This window comes from Chanodichthys erythropterus, chromosome 3 (assembly GCF_024489055.1).
Source record: "Chanodichthys erythropterus isolate Z2021 chromosome 3, ASM2448905v1, whole genome shotgun sequence".
NCBI lineage: Eukaryota > Metazoa > Chordata > Actinopteri > Cypriniformes > Xenocyprididae > Chanodichthys > Chanodichthys erythropterus.
Window position 1 is genome coordinate 49,635,659 of NC_090223.1, and position 22,463 is coordinate 49,658,121.

Below are 22,463 nucleotides of genomic sequence, written 5' to 3' on the forward strand. Positions count from 1 at the left end.
TTTTTGTTTTTCTCCCCAACAATTCTTCACTACATATCCGATTACAAGATGCAGGGGCGATAACGGGACCCTATCCTTGATATTTTTGATATGAAAGTAATTATTTAACTTATTTATATGCCCTACACAAAGATTGAACGGAAGGTTTTTTATTCGGTTTCCTTTGTAAAACGATGCACTGTCAGTGCTGACTTTGGCCACAAGATGGTGTTTTGGTAGGGTAAACTGGATTCTGGTCCAACGGGTGCTTGAATTGGACACATATTTGCTTTACTATTAGCACCTTTTGAAAGAAAGAAAGATTACGATAGAGGAAAACAACTGTGAGCTGAATAAAGTAGTTCCTACTTACCTGTTACCATCTGGGATGAATTCTACATATTGATTTGAGAAAGTTCTTTCTTTGTATATATTTTAACTAAGTGTATTTATGATTTGTCTGACGCTGTAGGTGAGCAGCATTTGAAGAGGGGCTGATGGTCGATTTTGTCGTGCTGCTGAAATTTAACCAGTTTGAATGATTTGAAGTATTCATCAGAAAAAAAACGGTTTCTACCTGCAGCCACAGTATGACTTTGTTCGCTGGATTTGTGTCCATTTGCACTATTTAGTGAGTGGGCTGCACAGTCACCTACAGCCCACCGTTTGCCATTGAATCTACTATTTAATTTGTATTTCCAACCAGTTTGGTTGTAAAGTCTTCCATTGGAGTAATAATTCCATCTGCATTCGAATGTTATTGAAGTGTTGATTATAAAGCAAAGACATCAGCGTTAACATCTTTATCCAAAGATAAGATTTGCTACCTGCAGCTCTTGGTAGGGAGAGAACTATATTTATATTTCATTTCTAGCCACCGTTATGTACGAACTCTGATTACTAGACACATTTTATATCCGCAGTAACCGTGAGATTTGCAATTGACATTCATTACTTGTACGCTAACTTTTCTGTAGTGCTTGTGATCGAGTCTCAAAGATGAACCGTGTTTAAACTTGCAGACGCACACATAGTGTATCCTATATTGTCTTATATTTGATTTATTCTTAAGATTGTAAATAAAAGTCTTTTGTAATGAAGTCCTCCATTGTGTGTCTTTGACTCCTGATGTTATAGGCAAAACGTAATTTACTTTTATTTTCAATTTATTGTGTTCTGGGTTCGGCCTATTTTGGCAGCATCTGTCGATTACCATGCAAAATAATTTTTGCAAAAACAGAAATGCGTTTAAATGTAAAGTCTAAGCTCAAGTTATTTACTTGATATTAAAAGAATCCTGAAAAAAATATCATGGTTTTTACAACAATATGAAGCAGCACAACTCTTTTCAGCATGATGATAATCATAAATGTTTCTTGAGCATCAAATCATCATATTAGATTGATTTCTGAAGGATCATGTGACACTGAAGACTGGAGTAATGATGCTGAAAATTCAGCTTTGATCACAGGAATAAATTTTACTTCAAAATAATAGAAATAGAAAAGTTATTTTAAAAATTGTGTAATATTTCACAATATTACTGTATTTTTGATCAAATAAACGAGGCCTTGGTGAGCATAAGCATAAACAGCAATGTAATTCCAGTTAGAATAGTTCTAAATTAGGATCTTTTTATTTTTTTTTTAATTCAAGCCTCCAAAATTCTATTATCATATATGTGCTATAACTGTTGAATAGCACAATAACGACACTGACAAACATTTGGACAAAAGGCAATTTTATAACAAAGGTGAATTTGAACCAAAAACTTAAACTGTATTCTCAAGATGAGTGTTTTATAAATTAAATTACATTGGAAATGTTTTATGCTACGTGCGTATGCAGAAATGTACTTTCAGAACAGAAATATTTAAAGTAAAAAGTGTTGTTTTTATATGCACAAAATGAACAAAATTTTAAAAATGAGTCAATTTTACCGTTTCACTATGGTAAGCCTATTCTCAGTGTTTTAGACCTAGCTGGATGTTTTTTTTGCGGAAAATTACATACATCCCAGGAGTTCAGTCAGTCAGAAAGAGAATGTGACAGATCTTGTAATAATCCAAGAATCAACATTGTTAATCTTCGGAACGCAAATTAAGATATTTTAGTTGAAATCTAATGGCTCCGTGAGGCCTTCATAGGGAGCAATGACATTTCCTCTCTCAAGATCCATTAATGTACTAAAAACATATTTAAATCAGTTCATGTGAGTACAGTGGTTCAATATTAATATTATAAAGCGACAAGAATATAAAAAGGCCTAAAAATATTGAGTAGGGATGGCGAAATGAAGCCTCTTAAATCTTTGAAGCTTTTCTCTAAATGTTTCGGGTCGAAAACAGTGCCATCTTGTGGCAGTTAAAATTTACAGCAAGCATAAACCTGAGTGCGCAGGTCTATAGTTTTATCCATTAAGCACAAACAAAAGCCTGACGACGCTAAATGTGTTTAGTTTTCTGATAATATAATTCACATATTAAGGTGTGGCAATAAATCGAATGTAACAACAAAAACAATAATTATATAATAAGCCCTCCTGCAGGCGCCCCTGATTGTAAAGAAGTATCTATTGTGAAGGGTCTTTTCATTATGGCTGTTGTGGCGTGCTGGAATTTATTTTCAAGGAAGTATCGTGTCTATTTAATAAGTATAGATAGCAGTCTTCAGCTAGTTAACTTGAGATCCTAGTTTTCATCTAAACTGGTATTTCTTTTAGCCTATTGAATGTTTTATGAGCAGCAGGACAACCATATTCATCCGCACAGTCAAGCAGAGCCGAAGCACAAACAAAACAACGTTCTTCCGCAAAATGCATGCAGTTTTGTTAGGTTAGTGTATCTAAGGCTGATAATGGCAAAAATGCTATGTAAACAGATTTGCTGCAATTAAATTAACTTGATTTACACTATATTAATAGGGGAGACCGGGGAGAGTTGTAACACGGATGTAACACTGTAAGTTTGACATTTCAGAAAAGAGCTGTGGTAACATCAATATCATACACTTCCATCTTCTTTTTGAGCTCACAGGAGAAATTGCATGTGACACTTAGCAAATTTGTAGAAAAAAAAACCCAACGGACTTTCAGGTAACAAAGTAAATTTTGTTTTATCAGCAATCATTGAATTGTAGATAGGCTGTAGCCTAGTTATTTAACTTACATAATCTAAAGTAGCCGTTTCTGTAGTTTAATTTGATGCTTTGTATTTATGCTAACTTCAAACCCTGATAGCACACTTACATCTCGGAGATGTCTCTTTGATGTGTGTGTTTACGTCTGGAAGACGTATTTTTTAGAGTGTTTGCTCATCTGCAATACGTCTATAGGACGTTTTCTGTCAGATGTCAAGTAGACGTTTAGAAGATGTCCTTAAGATGTTTATGATTTAGAATGTATGAAAAACTGACATCTTAAAGATGTCTATCAGATGTTTGTAAACAGCAGATGCTTTCCAGATGAAGTGATCTTTAACAGACATCTTGCAGACATACGTGTGCTATGCTAAAACACAGGGTGCGGATAGTTGTAATAGTTTGTTAAAAATGATGATTCCAATGAGTAGTTATCAATCACATCCTCTGTTGAGGCAAAGTCACGTGAATTATTTGTTGCAGATCGAGGGATTTATTCAGAGGGCCTATGGGGGTTTTTTTTAGCACTGAATATTTATTTTATACAGAAAGGGTATAGTTTCCAGAAATAAATACAGAAACTCATGTGTGCTGGTGGTTGGGTGATAAGATGTTGATTTCACTTGTGACAAACTAGAAATAGAATGGCTTTGTTTTCACCTCGCTAAACCAACAGAAGCCCCCAGCAGAGTAAATAAAGGTGTTAAGAAAGCAAGCAGGCATAGATCTGTTTCTGTATGCCTCCAGATGTAATTTCAGACCACTGGCTGTGAGACAGAGACATCTTTAAGGATAATAGCACTGAATTACTTTGCGTTGAGCACCAACAAAGACGCACGAAAAGAAAACAAAACGTGATTTTGATCTCAATTCCAAAGACAGCTGTTCATGTTCACACATCTATTATATTTCATGGCAGCTTTACATAAAAAGAAAATACCAGAAACTTTGCAATATGAGCTGTGGACAAATACAATTCCAAAAAAAGTCCTTTTAATTCATTGTTTTAATAACTTTTGTAAGCAATAACATATTTGTTTTATAGAAAATAAACATCTCTAAGAAATACTATACACAATTATAATAGTACATCACATCTTACATTTAAACAGCATCAAATACTTATATACACAATTACTTAGAATTAGGAATCAAATAATTACGTGATGGTTCTGTCATCTCTATGCGCGGTCTTACCTGTAATACTGCAGTGAAGTGAAGCCTATAATACTGTATGTCAGTCACATATACATCTGATTAAATGACTATGAATTCTCAGTTTCAGTTTTTCACGTTGTCTTCTGCATCATTTCACAAATAACATGAATGTAAATGTAAAATCTGTTTGTGATATGGATCTCTTCACTGTGCTGAGGCTTTCGTAAGCTCAAAGTTCATTCAAAATGACAATTTTGTCATTATTTTCTCATCTAGATGTTTTTTTCCAAACCCATATGACTTTCTTTCTTCAGTTGAGTTATTTAGAAGAATATCCAAGCTGCCCTTTTTCACTCAATGAAAGTGAATGGGGGACTGGGGTTGTCAAGCTCCAAAATGACAAAACGTTATCATAAAAACCTATTCCAAGAGTGCTATATTTCAAGTCATGTGATGAGAATGAAATTTAAATAACTATTCCCAGACAATTTCCGATGTGCTGTTGTTCTACAATATAGCTTTTTTTTTTCACAAAAGAAAGTAAGTCATGAGGGTTTTGAACAACATAAGAGCGAGTAAAGGATGACAAAATTTTTATAATTACTTTAATAAATGCTGAGAATCTGATACACATAATACGAACGCAGTGTTGGGGAAAGTTACTTTTAAAAATAATGTGTTACAATATTGTGTTACACACTAAAAAGTAACTAATTATGTTACTTAGTTACTTTTTATAGAAAGTAATGCATTACGTTATTTTTGCGTTACTTTTTCTCACCTGGGCTGGGCTTGCTTGTTTTTTCTTTAATAACAAAAAAAAAAATAAATAAATACATTTTTTGTCAAATGTAAAAGCCCTTTCACACCAAAAGTGAAATGAATAAGCCTCAGGCTGAAGGAAATGCAAATTCAGTCAATAAATGGGAAAACAAAAGTAACTTGTTACTTAACAAGTTACTTGAAAAAGTAATCTGATTACATTACCTCCAACACTGTATGAACGTATATATATATTCATATATATAAAAATGTATATTTTTTCATCCGGGTGCACTGTTGGACATCCCAATGATGCTGTTTTGTCTTCAAATGCACATGAAAATAAGCCTACATCTTGGAGTAGCAGTATATTAAAATAATGCATTTATATGTTTGTTTTTTTCATGATGTCAGAATATTTAGACCTGTAAAGCACACCATGTACAATTTCACTTTTCACTTTTTTTCTTTGTAACATGTAAGTGTCCATTGAAATACATCCAGTGTTGCATGACATCTTCAAATTTCAATCCCTCTTCCACAGTGGAAACACACGCGTGCCAGCCAGTACTCGGGGCAGCAGGCCAAATCCGCCACCAGGTGTCTCCGACTGATAACATCCGCTCTAGAATACGGAATAAAATGGAAGAATGGCACATTCGGATTCATAACAAAAGTGTCTTTCCCTTTTTCAGCTTTTGGTCATGAAGGTTTATGTGTTTGGGCCGGGCCGGATGGATTCGGAGATGATCTGATCTTGGGTCGGTATTGCTACAGTATCTTTGTGCTTCGACTGAAGCCCCAGTTTTTCTCTGTGTTTTGGATATCCACAGCGACTTGCAGCACACAGGCAGACGCATGTCCTTGTTCTACTGCATAGGTGACATTCACCAGTCCTCATGCGCCGCCGGTATGTTACATTGCCTGAAAAACAGATCCATTTTGAAATGCGTGAGAGTGGAGAAAGGCTTGCTGAAATATTCCTCGTTCATATACATTATTAAGCCCCCCTCGTATCTATGGAATTCTTAATTTTTTAAAGAGGTGGTATAATGCCACTTTTACAAGATGTAAAATAAGACTCTGATGTCAGAGTGTGTATGTGAAGTTTTAGCTTAAAATACCCCACAGATAATTTTTTATAGCATGTTAAATTTGTCACTTTTTGAGGGTGAGCAAATACGCTCCATTTTTGTGTGTCCCTTTAAATGCAAATGAGCTGTTGCTCTCAAGAAGAGTTTCAAGAGCTCATGTTAACACTTAGCAGTGGTGATTACCTCATGTAGACTCACTGAAAATGTCAGAAACTGTTCAGCCTATTATGTTCAAAACATAAAAGTCGGACAATGATGGAGAGACTCAAGAAGTGACATGTAGAATGCAACAGGACGTTTCTGAATGGTTAGTTTATGAATTTATGTAGCTGATGTGGAGTTAACTATCTTAAAGTCATTGATTAGCATATTCTGTCATAATCTATAAATCGCTCCTCTGGGAACTGTTGTAAGATCCTACAGAGTCAGAGAATATATATGCTGCATGAAGATTGAACAGGTATAGTTTAGTTTAATTATGGTTATAACTTATGTTGTCATCTTACTTTTAGACATGCTATTGCATTTGTGTAAAGTGTAATGCAGTAACAGGGCCTCACCCCTTTGTTGTGTGTTGTAGGGGGGCAGGGTTTGTGTAAATTTTAGGGTTAGTGATGTCACTAACCCGGGAAGAAGCTTGATGTAGTCCCTACCAGCCGTTTGTCGTAGTCCTTAAACAGAGAATTCTTTAAAAGAAAATATCTCGCTTTGCTTTGAACTTTGAGCATCGTAACTTTGCAGATGTTGTTTATGCTCTAACAGCAACATTACACACTAACTAAAGTTAAAAAAGTGAAATCATACTCAGCCACCCCTTTAAAGATAGAAGTCATTTTAGGTACATTCATCACATTATCACAGTTATTTCAAAATTTTGGATTCCAGGTGCTCATTTTCCTTACTCGAACGGAAATGCTACAAAAAAAACATATTTACTTGACAACATTGTTTTAATTCAAAAAAGTATCCTAAATATCACTTTCCATCCGGTGAGTCTTTTGTAATATTCCTTTAACATGACATCATCTCCCAGGAAGTGACATCATTTTAGAGGGAAAACAACAGTAATGCTGCATTCCAGGCAGATTTTTGAGCCCATAAGTCACGACTTCAAATCACGACTCACGACTTTGTAACGTTCCAGGAAAGTCACGCCAAACTGCGTAAAAGTGTAAACAAACCAACATGGCGGACCGTACGGAGCTTATGCTCATTAACAATTATTTTTATCACCAAAGGTGCTTACTCCTTGCTTATTTGAGGGAAACAGAGGAGGAAAACGGTGCATAAGGCAAGAGAAGCTGTTATACCTTTTATTTTACCGTGCACTTGCATAAACACCGCATCAGTAGGGGCTGCCATTGTTGTTTCGTGGGCTATGTGACGTCAGAACCCATAACTGGGAGTACATCGATCTAGTACGAGTTCACAGGTGGGAAGTCACGGCTTTGACTGCTGTTCCAAGGCACTTTCATGGGTAGAAGGTTGGAAAAACACGGGTTACGGGTTGCCTGGAACGCGGCATAAGTAATGGATTTAATTAATTTTGTGATGATTTGGTTTTAATTTGTCTCACTTGAAAACATTCCATCTGTTTGATAATTTAAACATCAGTCTTATAATATCAACATTTGAAAAGATGTCTTAAAAATGAAATGCTGATTACTCATGTAAGCTACCACTGAGCAACTGTAGCTCTTTATTTCTGTTCTGTTCATTGTTTTGGCATACAAATGCTGTGCTAAGCACATCATTATTTATTAACCAAAAATTATTGAACGACAGGCTTAAAGACCATGGTAGTTGATGCTGATAATGACAAAATGTGTACACGAATTTGCTGAAATTAAAATATGCACTTATAAAAATAGCATAATCTGCCAGTATATATCTCTAATCTGTGCATTGTGCATGAGATCTGTGTTGTGTATGCGGCAGCAGGGCCGCATTATGTGCATGTTTGTGTTGGTGGTTGTGCATCATACGCGTTGCATGAGCTCTCTAATTGCCTGCGCTGGAACAGTGGCCGCTGCGCCGATATGAAAGCTGCATCGAGCCGGGATCTACAGCCAGAAAAAAACACTGCAGGACCGTTTCCTAATTGCGCTGACACGGATGTTATTCTTGGTTTATGTATCTCTCCTCCTCCGCAGCTTTACTTGCTTTTGCTCTCGTTCCCTTTCCCTCCTCTGCTCTGGGTCCAATCTCTTGCTTTTTCTCTGATCTCTGAACTAATCCTTCTGCTCTTTAACGCTGGTAATCAGTATCTCTCTCACACCGCTATTTAACTGCAGCCCTGCTTACAGTGTTTGTTAGGCAGCACTGCATTGATATTCATCAAACGTTCTCGTGTTCCAAACAAACAATGATTATATCTGGTATTGACATCATTCTCTGTGATTTGATCACAGCTGTAATAACTGAACTTTGTATGTGCTTCACATGATCTGCCTCACTGCATGCTTTGATGTTACATATATGTGCAGGCGGCTGTTCATGTTTTTACATTTTTTTTCATTCATTACTAGCTGGCCTCCGTTACACTCATCCCCCTAAACCTCACTCCCATCCGGGTCACGGCACCAATGTAACCCCTCTACCCAGGTCCTACTCGTCCCGCTCTGTGCGGGCCTCGAACCTAGGTTTCTAGCGTGGGAGTTGGACGCTCTAAGAAGGCTAAAGGCTGCAACCTCTAGCATCAATCGCTAGAGCATGTCTCGAGATCAGAAGAGTGAGGTTTATTCGCACAGTGACTACTAGCTGGCCTCCGTTACACCCCCCCCCCCAAACCTCACTCCCATCCGGGTCACGGCACCAATATAACCCCTCTACCCAGGTCCTACTTGTCCCGCTCTGTGCAGGCATCAAATCTGGGTCTCCGGTGTGGGAGTGGGACGCTCTAACAAAGAGGATAAAAGATGCAACCTTTAGCATCAGTCGCTAGAGCATCTCTTGAGATCAGAGGAGTGAGGTTTACTCACACAGCGACTACTAGGTGGCCTCTGTTACATATATTTAACCATTTTTATTACCTAGCACAGTGACTGTGTTGCAGAACCTAAGTTTACCCAAAACTTTAACACTATTCTTTTGTTGATTGGCTAGAATAGTTTTTTCCTTGAGGAAATGCAAATACAATTTTTATCATGCAAGTACAGGGGAAAGAATGGCAGCATTCTCTTGCCCTGCCTTCTGCGCTGCCCCCCTTCGGCCTGACTTAAAGCTCTGCCTGTGCTGCATTGCTGTTGTCATGTTCTCAAGCCACGTGAACCTAAAAGAGAGCTCGCCACTGAGTGCATGTGAGCACAGAGGAGAAGAGTAAGATGAAGAGGAGGAAGAGATTTCCTTGGAGACCTGGACGGGGGTGGTATCTCTACCGCTCGCTTTCATTAAAGCGGCAAATTGGCATCCCAGAGACCCAAAGCCCTTAGATCCCCCTGCTGATGTGTGCTCTGCTTGTTCTGAACTTTCTCCTCTGCTCTGTTTGTCTGTCTATTTCTCTCTCATTCTGTTCTCCTCTTCCTTTGTCGTGGGAGGGTGAAAGAGGAAGGGAGGGGTAGAGCTGGAGAGATGAGGGTGGGTTGTTTTGATCTCCATCCAGGTTTTGCCTCACGGTCTCCGACAGGAAGCTGTACTACTGCTGAATATCATTTCTCTTTCTCTCTTTCTGGCGTGCCCATTTTCTCTGTCTTTCTTGTTCAATCTATCCCTTTTCCTTTCTCTCTCCCTGACCTACCTCAGTTGTAGTACACAGATTGCCTGTAGGTGGCGAATGCACAACGAAATGCAACTGTATAAGACTGCATTTAGACAGTGGCATGTGAAACTAAAGCAGCATTTCCACCGCAGGAACTTTCCCCAAGAACTAGAGACTTTGGGGTGGTACTCTGGGGTGTGTTTCGACCACAGGGACCAGGTTCTAAATGAAGTTCCAGGTAAAAATGACCCCCTCAGAAAGTCCCTGCTCACTAGGTAGTACTTATTCAAAGTTCACAAACTTTGGGGGGTGGACTTGGGTGCTGAACATACTGATTGGTTGATTTCACACAGCATTTTGAATGTTTGACTCCATGCAGCATTTGATTTCAACCACCTTTTTTTAAAAGTCTGTTGCGTGAGTGGAGAAAGAGCTGTTTGCTATTTGAATCAACAATGAAGTTCAAAAATTACTACAAGGTTCAGGCTTTATTAAGATTATATGTGGAGAACAACATCCAGCAGGAACTGGAAAGTCCTACGTCACCTGACTAATCTTCACGGTACTTTAGACCATGATGGAAATGCAAACAGCAACAGGTCTGGGGGAAAAAAGTTCCTGGGACAAATTGGTCCGGGTAATTTTGGTGGAAACAAGGTTTAAGCTAAGGTGAGCATTACTAGTATTATTTATTAATACTAACCCTAAGTATTAAACTTGCAGAATTGTTTCTTTTGTTCAGGAGGTGTGTTTTATTACTTTTAAATCAATCAGATCCTTTTTGCCCGATTGACAATGAAGTACATGACTCATGTCTAGTGATCCAAGTCATAACAACCCACAACACCAAGCAATTGCATATCAATACTCTAAAAGCCCTTTTTGGAACCACACTGCACCACTCTGGCATAATGGAGTACCTTTGGCGCAGGTAATCAACTACTAACATGTAACTAGAAAATGCTTACAGCAATCAACATTATGCCACAAGTATTGTCAAATGACCTGAGATGTATTACGTTGTTCTAAGCCCATATGACTTATTCAGTAGAACACAGAAGGAAGCATTTTGAAGAATCTTCATGCAACTCTTTACAATTCAACAACAGTTCTATCATACATGCTTCAAAAAGGACCAAAAACACCATAAAAGCACACAGAAGTAGTCCATAAAAATTTGCGTGCAATAAAGATTTTTGAAGTCACATAAGATCAGAAGATATAAAATTTTATCTTCGATGGCAACAAAATGGCACTTTGACATGTCATGTCTGGGTTGACATTGTCGGTTCCCACATATGTTGTATGCAAATGCAATATAATGAATATAGTGCATGAGTCTATTGCTCTTTAGTGTTTTTTGGTGATTGACAGCTGTGGTCGAAATGAGCTGCCATTGTTTGGAAATGATTTGTTTGAATTCTTAAATTCTTCAGAAATGTTCCTGCTGTGTTCAAATATACATGCAGGTTTGGAATGACATGGAGGGTGAGTAAATAATGCAGAAATGTCAGATTTAGGTTTGGGATTTTGCAAAATCAGTATAAAATTTGTTTTGAGGAATGGAACTTTTTTGGAAGGCTTTCTGCTACATGCAAGTGCCAAGACTGAGTGAAAAATGTGTCCATTCCCCATCCAGTAATAATAATCAGGCAGCACTTCTAAATGTCTTTATTTTTTCCTTCTCTTTAAAGTTTGTGGCTCCTAAAGGGAAACAAGGAGACTGAGAGCCCAGAATGTATAATTAACATCCCTTCACTAACTTCTGCTGTCAGTAGAGAGCTGCCCAGTCAATAGCAGACAGATAAGGGTGAGATATGCTCAGGGCTCATCTGTTGTCCTGAGAGCTGGTGCTGATGAGTAACTGTGATCTGCTCTCTAGTTTCACTCCTTGCTGTTGTTATAGAGTTGGTAGAATGTTACAAGGACACTGAAGTTCATGGTACAATGGACATGTCTTTTAGATCAGAGATCTCCTTTGCTGTGTGCAAAACCAATTCACCTACTTACCTTGTGTTTCGGACACTTAATAGAGAAGGTCTCTTCTTGAAACGTGCAGCCTGGAAAAAGATACAGAGAAAAGAAAGGGAAGAATATAAGGTGTAAATTAGAAAATGCCATTGAAAATGCAAAGCAAGATCATCTTGCCCTTTTGTTTCTGACTTCACCTATCTCCATCTCCAGTGATATCCCTACAGCTAAACATCACAGAAAAACATAAGTATAATTGGTTGTTTTTACCTGTTGATCAGAAACTGAATCAGATACACATAGAATCAGTAATTATATATGCTTTATATAGGCTTGCATACTCTATTTGGTTTCTAGACGGAGCATATGAAGTGGAGGGTGGAGTCATTGGATGGACAGTAAATACTGTAGACAAATAAAGGCACACTTCAAAATGTCAGAACTCTTACCCGTCTCTTTGGCGCAGACATAATGGTACCTCTGATTACAGCTCTTCCAGCTGCAGCAGATGGAAGCTCCTTCACCTTGGCACCTGGAGCATTTCTGTGATGAAACAGAAAGCCTGAGGAGCTTCTCTCTAAAATTTCGACTCTTTCCTTCACAGCCCCCTGAGCCACCACATAATATAGTAAAACTAATATAATTCTATACCCACTAGACTTAAAGTATATAATTTTCGAGTATTAATAATTTCCTGTTACACTGTTTGGAATGGAATATTAATATATTGATTATGATACTGTTAAGTGTACTAATTTATGAAAATAGAATGCGAAACAGTATACAGTTTCCTACAGTAGTGTGCTACATTGTTCTCGCAACCTCATCTCAAGAAATACATTTATTTTGAATCTTTAAACTTATTATGTGTAAATATGTCTTTTGTCAGTGTCTAGACAGAAGTCAAAGATGATATTACAGTTGATTTAATTTCCAGTTGAGTCATAGTGGGATAGAATGTGGTGTATATAGCTATTTCTGAGTTCCGAGATGTGCTCTTGCCTCTATTTAACAGCACAGGAAGTTACTAATGCATGGTGTGTAATGTAAATGAAACACTTACTGCATTTGCAGATTTCTGAACAGCCTCCTTCAGTCCAAAGAGTTTGCCTGCTACCAGGATTATGCCTGTGGTCCAGACAGTACAAGCTTCATGAGCCCAGTGCTCTTTTGCCTCAGCCTCCATCTGCAATCTCTGCAGAGCTGTTCCACTGCCCTCCTCACCAGCAGGGGGAGAAGCTCCACTAAGTCTGCTCTGCAACAGCAGCAGTCTTTTAAATCTCATCCGCAAGGTGGGGCGGGTTCTTAATGGTTCCCTAATTGCCCTTTTCCCCCTCCTGGGATGCCCACTATGTCCTTCATTTGCATCTTGATAAACGTCCTTCAAACATGCACTCTGTGAGGTGATCTGCTCTGAGATGCAGCTGACCTCTGTCTCATTTACACACTTGCTGTTTTGCCTGAAATCATTTCTGTGTGTTGAAGACAGCATTTTTCGTGGTATGCAGTCCTCAGGATAATAGGGGCCGCACAAGTCCCCAAGCTCCCTGTAATTTGCTGGCTTTCCACATAGGCAGCATGTTAGACACCTTTCAATTAGGCTTTTGTTAACTAAGGGCCCCTGGAGCATTACTGAGGAGTCTGATACTGCCTTGGAAACTGTGACGAGATTTTTCATTTTAGCTGCGCTCTTTTTTCTTGCCTGGCTGAGCATCTGCTCTTCCTCAGGCCTGTTGACGATGGTACAAAGAGATGCTAGCTCCAAAGAGCTGTCAATGTGTACATATGGTCTGAAAGAACATTTGCCATCACCTAGTGCTGGATGCAAGTCTGATAATGTCCCCTTCACTGTTGGGGGAAAATCATTGCTGCATTTTGTCTTGATCTTAGGTCTCTTCACTACAACTTTGAGGACATTCAGAACCTTTTTTTTAGGGCCGGGCTTTTTTTTCTCCTTTACTTTGTCATCTTCTGTTTGACTTGAGAGTTCCTCCTGTTTCTTTTTGAATGATGGCCGCCTGCCTCGTTTTGGTTTTATTAATGGTAAGCACAGTTCTGTTGGTGGCTCCTCATACTGTGACTGTTCACCTGTTTCTGGTAAAGACAAGGAGGGCTGAGTTGGGGGCAAAATATCAGTCTGGTTAGGCTCCTGTTGCTCCACAATGGGGATGCTTTCTTGTGGTTCAATGCCTTTTCTTCTCTTCTTCCGTTGCTTTAGATGCATCTCGTGGTTGTTTTTAATGGCTCTCTGTTTGGCTAGCCTTGGAGTGTTGATAACGAGGCTCCCAGCCTCCAGGGCTACATCTGGTGCATCACTGCTCTCTACCGTGGCCCACTTTCTCCTCTTTTTCCTTGGAGTTTGAATTTCTGTGTTTTGTGTCTCTTGAGTACTTATTGTGCTTTCACCCTCCATGTGAGTCACCTCGGGGGTGTTTATTGTCTCCTTCAGCTCTGGTACCTGTGGCACTGGTTTTGATGTTGATTCGTCTGGTACAATATCTGGTTGAATATTTAAAGGTTGCTTTTTGGACCCTGGGGATGTGATTTTCTGAACCATTGCCTCATATTTAAGTCCCCTACCTTTCCGAGGAGGCAAATACTTGGTTTTAGTGGGACACTGAGGAGGTACAGAAGGCATGTCACTTATGTCATCAGTGGGAGGGTTATCAGCGGTTACAGTGGTCCTTACAGATTCTGCTTGCAAATGTTGTCCTCTCTTTCGCTTTCCCTTTGCAATACTGACTCCTGTGACTGTATCTAATAGAGGCTCCTGTGTCTTTACTCGACTCTCTTGCACACCTTTCTTCCTCTTTTTGGTGTCTAATGATGGTAAACTGGATTTTCTTTTGATGGAAACTATCTCTTCACTCGGTTGTTGAAGTGAATCTGTAGAGACATCCTTCTGCTTAGGTAATTCAAGATTTGAAGATTCAGTTTTACATGACTGATCCACAGTAACATTCTGTATTTGTGAGTGTATGGGCATTGCTGAAGGTGTCTCAGTTGATTTATCACTCTCTTGCTCTTTATCTTCAGTCAACTTTTCTCTTGTTTGTTTTCGTGATCTCAGCACCATGGACTTTTGATCTCTTGCTAAAGACTTTACGCAACTGCTTGCTAGAGTAGACTCCAAAGTGGAACCCAAAGTTTCATTCTTAGTGTTGTCCACCACATCGACAAGTGTGTCCATAGTTAATGCTGCATTCACATCTTGCAAAATAAGTTCACGTGTGTCCTTGGGATGGTCTTTTGTAATCTCAATATTTTCATCTCTTTTTATTGATTTTATCTTAGAAGTGATGCCTCTTGGTCGACCTGGACCTTTAGGCACTGCCTCCTCAATTGGTTTTGACTCTGTGGTTGTTTGACTTGGCTTTGGAACAAGTATTTCTGGTAAAGCCCCAGGCTTTGAGCCTAGTTTAGAACCAGATTTTGGACCAGATTTAGGACCTGGCTTTAAACCAGGTTTTGGACCAGGCTTTGCATTTTCTGTGGACCCTGTGCATTTTAAACTTTGTTTGGGACCAGGTTTTACACTAGGCATAACTTCAGGTTTAGGACCTGGTTTTGGACCAGGTTTTGAAATTGATTTTGGACTAGGCTTTAGACCAGGTTTTGTATTTGATTTTGGACCAGGCTTTGGACCTGGCTTAACACCTAGTTTTGAACCTGGTTTTGGACCAGGCTTTGATCCTGGCTTCCTTCTCTCTTGAGGACAGACCTTTTGGCTACTTTGTGAACCATAGGAGCGAGTGCACATGCGCGATGGTAAACTCTCTGTCACAAGCTTCTGTGTTTGACTGCTAATATTCTGGTGGGCAGTTTCCATCTGATCAGGAATAAGGGAGCTTTTGCTGGAGGGCATACTGGGATTTTGGGCAGAAGGTGGAGCACTGTCTCCTTCTACACTTAGCTGCCTTCTGATTCCTACACTTGAATGCATTAGTCTCCTCCTGCCTCGTGCATGTTTCTTACCAAACATTCTCGTATGTGCAGATGGGGCCAAAGGCTCTGGTTTGGCTGAGGGCGTCACTGCACTGGGACAGCTTATTCCCGGTTCCATATCCTCATCCCCTTTCTTGGGAGAGGGTGGGGTGTCAGCCCAAGATGGTGCAGAGTGCAGTATTGACTTGCCTGGCAACTGAGGAGAGTCAGGCTCCAGTACCTTTGCATCACTACGATCGATGTGATGATCCCTAGCCTGAGCCAAAGGTGTTGTTTTCTCATTGAGAGCTGAGAAGCCACTCTTGGCAGTGTGAGGCTGAGGTGCAATGTCACATATGCCTGACCTCCTTTCGCTGCCTCTGTGTGGTGCGTCCTGGGCAAAGCTTTCTGCTGTTTCTGTGTTGACTTGTGGCATGTTTCCCATCTCCTCAAATGTACTACGGACTTCTGGAAAGGACTCTTGTGGTCTTGCTCTATTATTAATGACCTCCTCTGAGGTTGTCAGATCCTCCTTTTCATCTCTTACCTCAGTGGAATTATGGGAGAGGACAGACGGCTGCTCCTCAAGGGTGTCCACTGGTCCCTCAGTGCATGTGAGGCTATCTACTGAATTCTCACTCTTTGAATTTTCTTCTTTCTCTGGCAAATACAGATCAGTGCATGAATTCCTGGGTGATGTTTTCACAAGCATTTCAACATTAGTCTGTGGCTCTGATTTGAAATGTTCTGACTTTATTTCTGTGCCTTCATTACTTTTGTGATTAAGTTCAGAAAAACAGTCCATCTCTTCTGAATTTCCTTTATCTAAATTATATTTGTTTTGCAGCCCTTGGTAGATATTTGCTTCTGTTCCATATGAGTAGCTTTCGTCTAATACTTCTTTATTTATTTTATGAAAAAGTGAAGGACTTTTCTCATCCTCCAACCACTTATCTTGTTTTTCAGTGACCTCTCCTTTGCACTCACGGTCTGCAGACAGTTTTCTTTGTCCAATTTCCTCCTCATCAGCCATCCTCTCAGTCCATGCTGACTCCTCAAAGTTCTCCTTTAGAGTACTCTCTGAACGCTTTATGTCTGGTGGTGAATTACTCTCTTGTTTCATAGGACTTGGAGCTGTTACACTGATGGGAGACCTCTCATCTCTAATGCAACGGAGAGAGCTGTTGGGCTCCTCTCCAGTCAAAACTCTCTGTACTCTGGGGTCACAGTTGAGATTATCCTCAGAGGCTACACTCTGGAGACTTCGAACAGAGTCACCTGACCTGACAGATACATCATCAGCTGAGTTTAAGGAACATGTGGACACTGTGTCAAGGCTGAGACGTGAGTGTGTCTGGGTGTGTGCTTGACCTTTTTCTTGACCAAAATAGTAATAGCTCCTGTCCATCTGGTCCTCAGTGCTGCTAGAGTATCCTCCTTCCTGTAGTTCTGCTGTCATGGATCTGGGAATGCTATAAGCATCAGATGGAGGAGGACCATGTTGGTTATCAGGACAAGATGACTCTTCCATACCCTTTAACTGACCTCTATAGTCTTCTCCCTTTTTTGGATGGTTTCGTTTGCTGGTCTTTTTGTTAGCCATAAGGGCCTCTGACAGCAGTAGCTGCTGAACATTGTTGGAGATGTTTTCAACCTGAGATGTCAGGGCATTGAGGCTCCACAAACTGGGGTTGGACAGGAGCTTTTCTGAGAATCGTTCTTTCATAGAGCCAGAATAGCTCTGGGACTGGTGGTTCACACTGGGTGATGAATGGGTATTAGGGGGCATCAGCATATTTTGGTCTTGCAAACCTGTGGACGAGGAAGCCCCAGGGTTGATGGGAGGTTGGCCATACTGGAAAGAATCAGGATTTGGCATTAAGGGGGAAGGTGTAGAGTTATATGAGGGAGATCTTCCGACAGACCTTGCAGGTGAATGACTGGAACTTGGACTGCAGGTCTGGTAGTATTGATCTGGTGACCTTACAGAAATATCTGTTATGCAGTAGTTTTGCTGGGGCTGATTGTAGTGCTGGAATTTTTGAAGGTTCTCCTGTGTTCCAGACATTCCTTGCAGGGAGCCCTGTTCAAATCCAGATCTTGAAGGAGTTTGTTGATAACCATAATTATTCTGAGGCCTGTATCCACTCTGCTTTAGACTGCTGTGATTGCTGAGTTGTCTTCCATACTGGGCATTAGTTGGTATACCATAGCCTTTGTAGCCATGTGGCATTGTATTACATTTCTCCATGTAAGATGACGAAGATGAAGAAGGGGGTTGCGAGTGCTGAGGGAAATGGAGGTGGCCCTGTGGATACATTAAAGGAGATGGTGCTGGATTGGGTGGGAGGCCCTGTTGATGGGAACTTGTATAGGATGGGGCAGAGGACTGGGAAGGGAGATGGCACTGACTTTGAGAGATAGCCAGCATGTTCTGCTCTAGGTACTGGGATGACCCACTGACCCCAGACTCCAGCCGTCCCACCATGTCCTGTTCAAATTGGGTCATCTGAGCTGACTCATCCCATTTTTGTTGCAAGTGACCTTCACTAATATACTGGGCGGTGTATCCAGGGCCCATGTGATTGCTGTAGCCAGCCTGCAGGTGCTGGTTTGGAGTTTTGGCTCCTCTGTAAGGTTTTTTAGTCTGAGTAGCACTGGTGCTGGTGTAGACGGGATAGGTCTGCTGTCCATAACAGTCCTTAGAACCCGCTCCTGCTGTTGACATCCCTGCAGCAGCTAGAGAGTGTGGCTCATAGCCCTGTCTGGACTGGCTGTGATGATGTCTATAACTCTCAAGGCGCGATAATTCTTGGGGTTCCTGCTGGTAGCAGTGCTGGTTGCCATGGAAACCACTCCGCTCTCTGAAGGACTGCATGACTCCAGCTAGGGGGCTCTTTGGAAAGAGAGAGAAAAAATAGAGAGAGGCTGTGCTTAGTGGCTTTATTTTCTTATCAGTGATCATTCTCTCATTCAATTAATTTGAATTCATTGCAGTATTTGTCCTAAAACAAATCATATTAGAATGTACACATACTCAGTCATTCATAAAATCAAATCATATATTTCTCAATGAGCACTATAAAATTTCACTCTCCCTTACTGCAGCTGCAATCAATCATTGTTATATTATATTCTAGGAATCAGCCCATCTATTCCACATTTTGGTGGTATCATCTTCTGTGGTACATACCTATGACAGGTGCAGCTACTATTATTATTATTATTATTATTAATAATATATTATTAATTTTCTTAAAAACAAATTATGGTTTTAAAACATGTATTCACAAGGATCATGCATGCAAACAAGCCAAGCATTTTATTATTGGCTCATGAAGTGATTTATTAAAATAAATTATATTCAATATTGTGCATGTTCAATAAGAGGATTCTATTATTGGTGTTACTCAGAATTTGGATTCGATGTGTGCTATTTGCGTATATCTTGCTCAGTAATTTAATACGGTTGGCAATGTGATATACTGGATACATTTTCTTCTCAGCAGTGACTTCAAAGTAGCAAGTGTGTGATTTGTAAGCATAGATGGAGGCTGTTCTATTTCTCCACTCCAGTGCTGTAGGCCTGTCGAGGGATGGCCGCCCAGTCCCATCAGACACACACATTATTCATCTCACTAGCGCACTGTCTGAAGCCATCAGGCCCAAGAGCAACGTGCTCCCCTCTTAGTACCCTCCCAAGAGGCCCCACCATCCACTACTGCTTCAGTTTTGCTTGTTTGCTGCTCTGCTTGTTTACACAGTGACCCAAATAAGACCACTCGGGATCTATGCTTTAAGCCTTTAAAAATGCATACAGTATGTAGTGGAATGTACAAACTGGCCAGAGTGAGCAAGTGACATGATGGATCTTGTTTTCCCTTTCACATATTATTGCAAATGCACAATATTAAGTGGTGCATTAATATGTTTAAGTTATCCCACATTAAATTTGTTCCAATAGAAAGACTTTTTTTGTAGAATCATTGGCATTCAGAACATTCTGCTTGAACATATTGCATGACAGATCCACTGTGTGCAGCTGATTAAAGACTTGTGTGTGGCTATGTTGCTGACACAGCCACAGATCTGTTGAGAGTGTGGTCTAAAAGGTACAGTAAGTTTTCTAGGTCTGCTGAGAGGGCAGAATTTGTCTCCTGGGGTACCAAATAATGACAAAGATACCCTTACTATAGAACTTACCATGAGTGTACCAGCATGGACTGGCCCATATCCAAAATGAGTCAAAACTATGGCTATGTGTCTCAAACTCGCTTCCACAGTGCTACAAAGTAGGTGTGAATTGATGACAACTTTAAAAAGATACGTAGGTAAAATTCTATTCCTGTTATTTGATTTGTAGGCGTTGTTTGTCGTCATTCTCCTCCATTTGTATTTTTGAAGCTTGTTGAAGCAGAAACAGAGACTGTGGAGTGGTATGTTTAAGCCAGCTGTGAGCTCAATGAGCTTCTACGTATTTTAAGGCAGAATTCCCTGTGAGACTTTCACTACAAAATTCACTATGAAATCATTCATTAACAGTAGAGTGACTGCATGTATAAATAGAGTATGCTCTCTGTTCTATCTACACGTGTGGTTATCTCAAATGCAGTCAATAAACTTTCTTTCTCTGGAGGCCTGTTTCACTCTCACTCTCAGGCTGGGAATTGGGCAGTCTGGGTGAGATGTATTGTGACATTAAATCTAAGACAACTTTGTCCAAACTACATGTACAGTCACTTGTGATGTTGTAATTTGATTAGGGGGCTGCCTATGAAGGCTGTAAGACAGTGAGGCAGTATCATTTGGAGCATAGTCAAGAGCTATAGTAATACAAATTCCCTGTTTTTGAAAAGGTGAAGGAATACTCTCATGGATTTTAGAAGTAATAAATCAATAAACCGGCTCTCTGGTATTTTCTGAATCCTTCATAAAACAGCTTCGTTATGAGATTGAGGGGCACAAGGCGCAAGAAAGACAATCTGTACATAAGGAGCTTTCAACCAAAGCAAACATTGAGTCAGGAAAGAAGATGCCAAGGAAGAAGGAAAGGAAGTGGGAGTGAAGGTCAGGGTAGGGGGTCGATTCAATTTCAGCGCAGTCCGTTAAGGACATGAACTGAATTTGAGGACCAAATTTAATCTGTTTCCTGCAAGAACCGCACACACATATGCAAGTTAGATGCGTTCATTTAGAAAAAACGTAATTCACAACCTGAATCTAAACTGCATCACAGACATATATCATGTTCTAGGGATAATTTAGTGTTAAAAGTTTCTTATATCAGAGTGCTGGTTTTTCAGAGATGGCTAGTATTGCTTTGAATGGTTCACACTGGACTGAAAGATGCTAATCAGATCGGAGGCTTTCAACTGGAATGTCTGTCTTGGCCAGGCGTGAGGCCTATCTCTCTGAGATGTCATATTGATTGACATCACTGCGGCTTTTTACTGACCTTTGAAAGAACAGAACCATACAGAGAAACAGCAAATAAAGGGTAAAAATAAAGGGTTAAAGGTATTATCCGCAATGGACACCTGGAATGTCTAGAACATTCTGTCCTTCTTCACCGTATTTCAAGAGTTGTTGGTTTGCTCACCAGTTTTTGAATTCTGGAAACATGGAGTGAATAAGCATATCTATTTCAAGACAAAAGCAGAGGTCAGTAAAGACTACATTATTATAGTTCTTAAAATGTACTTTCCAATTTAATTAAAATATCCCATGTAATATTTTTTAAAAATCCTTTGCGTAAGCACTTCCATCTACACCAATAATGTACATTACTTTTTTTTTTTTTTAAATGGCTAATTTTAAATGCTAAAGTCTGTATCCCCTTAAAATGGCGATTTTTGGCCTGTCCCACCTCGGTCACCGTGATTTTGCCAAGTAAGACATGTTCCTGGATCAACATATTTTGTTGATTCTGGAACAACATTCCTATCTGAAAATTTAGTCCTATCCTTTCTCCAAGCCCTAAACCTAACCCTACCCATAACGTCTCCCTGAAATCAGAAGGAAATGATAGTTTTTATACAGAAAAGACTTTATTGTATACTTTATTTGTGTCAGTAGACATTGAAAAAAGATATGACTGTTAATAAATCTTATGTGAAGACAGGATTACGTAAGATCTTCTGAGATATGGTGTTGTCCCACATAATTCAAATTCCTTTTTACTGACAACCTCATCGTTCAAAAATCATGAGTCATAATATCAACAATGTGATAATGACTGCGTCTGACAGCAGAAGCAGGCAATGCTTTTGAATGACTTGCGCAGAAGACACAAATCCTCCAATTAGCTTAGAATTGCACTCAACACTTTTTCCCCCAGTTATTTTGCTGCTGCTTCTATTTGGAGGCTGCAGAGAGTGCCCTTTAAATGCTGAAACCTGCCGCCGTTGGCATGGCGACGCTAAGGGGAGTGAAAAAGCAAACCTGCCCTCCCTGCAGTGAGGTGCATGGTGCCCATTTCATCTGTGCCAGTGGTACCCAAGGCATCACACTTCAGGGGTCTGAAATGAGAGCTGTTCAGAGAGGGTGCTGGGTAAGGCATGGTGAGAGCCCTCTCCCTGTGATCGATTTTTAGTCCGTGCATTAGAGTGTGTGATTATAAGCGAAAGACGTGTGGTGTGTGTGTTTGTGTGCACAGGTAAATCAGGTCTAAAGCTCCTCTCCGAGAGCCCTAATGCCTGAATAAAACCTAAATAAGATTGAAGTGCATGTTTGCACCAGGA

General features: G+C 40.0%; 1 protein-coding gene across 1 annotated transcript; it reads right to left on the minus strand.

The window, feature by feature from the left end:
• Positions 1–5,727: 5,727 nt before the first annotated feature.
• Positions 5,728–18,601, minus strand: LOC137013261 (retinoic acid-induced protein 1). The gene is made up of 4 exons (XM_067376942.1): positions 12,863–18,601; positions 12,249–12,342; positions 11,839–11,888; positions 5,728–5,961 (listed from the first exon to the last, which is right to left on the minus strand). The coding sequence occupies exons 1-4, from the start codon at positions 18,599–18,601 to the stop codon at positions 5,953–5,955; spliced, it is 5,892 nt and encodes a 1,963-aa protein (XP_067233043.1). The 3' UTR covers positions 5,728–5,952.
• Between the last annotated feature and the right edge of the window lie 3,862 nt (positions 18,602–22,463).